This window comes from Limulus polyphemus, unplaced genomic scaffold (genome assembly GCF_000517525.1).
Source record: "Limulus polyphemus unplaced genomic scaffold, Limulus_polyphemus-2.1.2 Scaffold2431, whole genome shotgun sequence".
Classification (NCBI taxonomy): Eukaryota; Metazoa; Arthropoda; class Merostomata; order Xiphosura; family Limulidae; genus Limulus; species Limulus polyphemus.
The window spans coordinates 17,716-19,038 of NW_013668041.1; the positions used below are offsets into that span (position 1 = coordinate 17,716).

The 1,323-nt window shown below is 34.2% G+C and overlaps 1 protein-coding gene across 2 annotated transcripts in view; it reads left to right on the forward strand.

Moving 5' to 3' along the window:
• The window catches only part of LOC106466934 (Niemann-Pick C1 protein-like), a 32,588-nt gene that overhangs the window by 17,194 nt on the left and 14,071 nt on the right, over positions 1–1,323 (forward strand). The window contains exon 8 of one of the 2 annotated variants that reach the window (XM_022395033.1): positions 657–661. The exons of the other annotated variant lie outside the window; for it this stretch is intronic. Within the exon in view, the coding sequence (XP_022250741.1) occupies positions 657–661 (5 nt within the window). The remainder of the gene's footprint in view (positions 1–656; positions 662–1,323) is intronic. 2 annotated transcript variants of the gene reach the window in all.

The window sequence follows — 1,323 nt, forward strand, 5'->3', positions numbered from 1 at the left end:
GTTCTAGTACAATGGTGAACAGTTTAAACTTTCCATTACCTGATTTGTTGACAGTTCTAATACAATGGTGAATAGTGTTTAACATTTCCTTTACCTGATCTGTTGATGGGTTGACAGTTCTAGTACAATGGTGAACAGTTTAAACTTTCCATTACCTGATTTGTTGACAGTTGGAATTATTATATTTACTTACATTTTGAAGTTTGATATGCATGTGTGCACTCAACACCTGAGGGATGCTCATCAGTCCTGATAGGGTTAAATTGTCAGAAAATTTGCATGAGAGGGATAATGCTGTAATTTGTATAGATATCCAACCAGAACAGGTGAATGCTCTGGATATTTTTAGTACCAGCAAGATTGTTGCTCCCACCCATACTTTAAGGTCAATTTCTAAAAAGAGGACTGTTTAAACTCTTTGTCAGATGGTTATAAAGTGTCACTAATGTTGAAAGTCACAAAGTGTAATACTTGATTAACTGTGTATCATGTAATTATGAAATAATGGCAAGGTATTGTGATAACCCAGACAAAGTTCTCAACATTTTATTTTGACTTGCTAGAGACAATGGTAGTTTACAGTGTATCATGACATCTTAGAGACAGAGAAAATCTTGGGGAGAAAGGTCATGACAGTGTATTGTGACATCCTAGAGACATTGGTCATGACAATGTATTGTCATATCATAGAGACAGCAGTGATGACAGTGTATTGTCATATACTAGAGACAGTGGTCCCAGAGATAAAGGTAATAACTGTATTATGATATCCTAGATACAAAGAACATGACAGTGTATTGTGATATCCTAGAAACAAAGATCATGACAGTGTATTGTGATATCTTAGATACAAAGAACATGACAGTGTATTGTGATATCTTAGAAACAAAGGTCATGAGAGTGCATTGTAATATCCTAGACTCGTTGGTCGTTACAGTGTATCGTGATATTCTAGAGACAAGGGTCGTGACAGTGTATTGTGATATCCTAGTTACAAAGAACATGACAGTGTATCGTGATATCCTAGATACAAAGATCATGACAGTGTATTGTAATATCCTAGATACAAAGATCATGACAGTGTATTGTGATATCCTAGATACAAAGATCATGACAGTGTATTGTAATATCCTAGATACAAAGAACATGACAGTGTATTATGATATCCTAGAAACAAAGATCATGACAGTGTATTATGATATCCTAGAAACAAAGATCATGACAGTGTATTAGAACCCCTATTTCCACAATGTTTAATTCAAAAATATTTAGGAATTGATAAAGACCTGCAAATCTTTTTATCATGTCTTTAGTTGCTCTTTT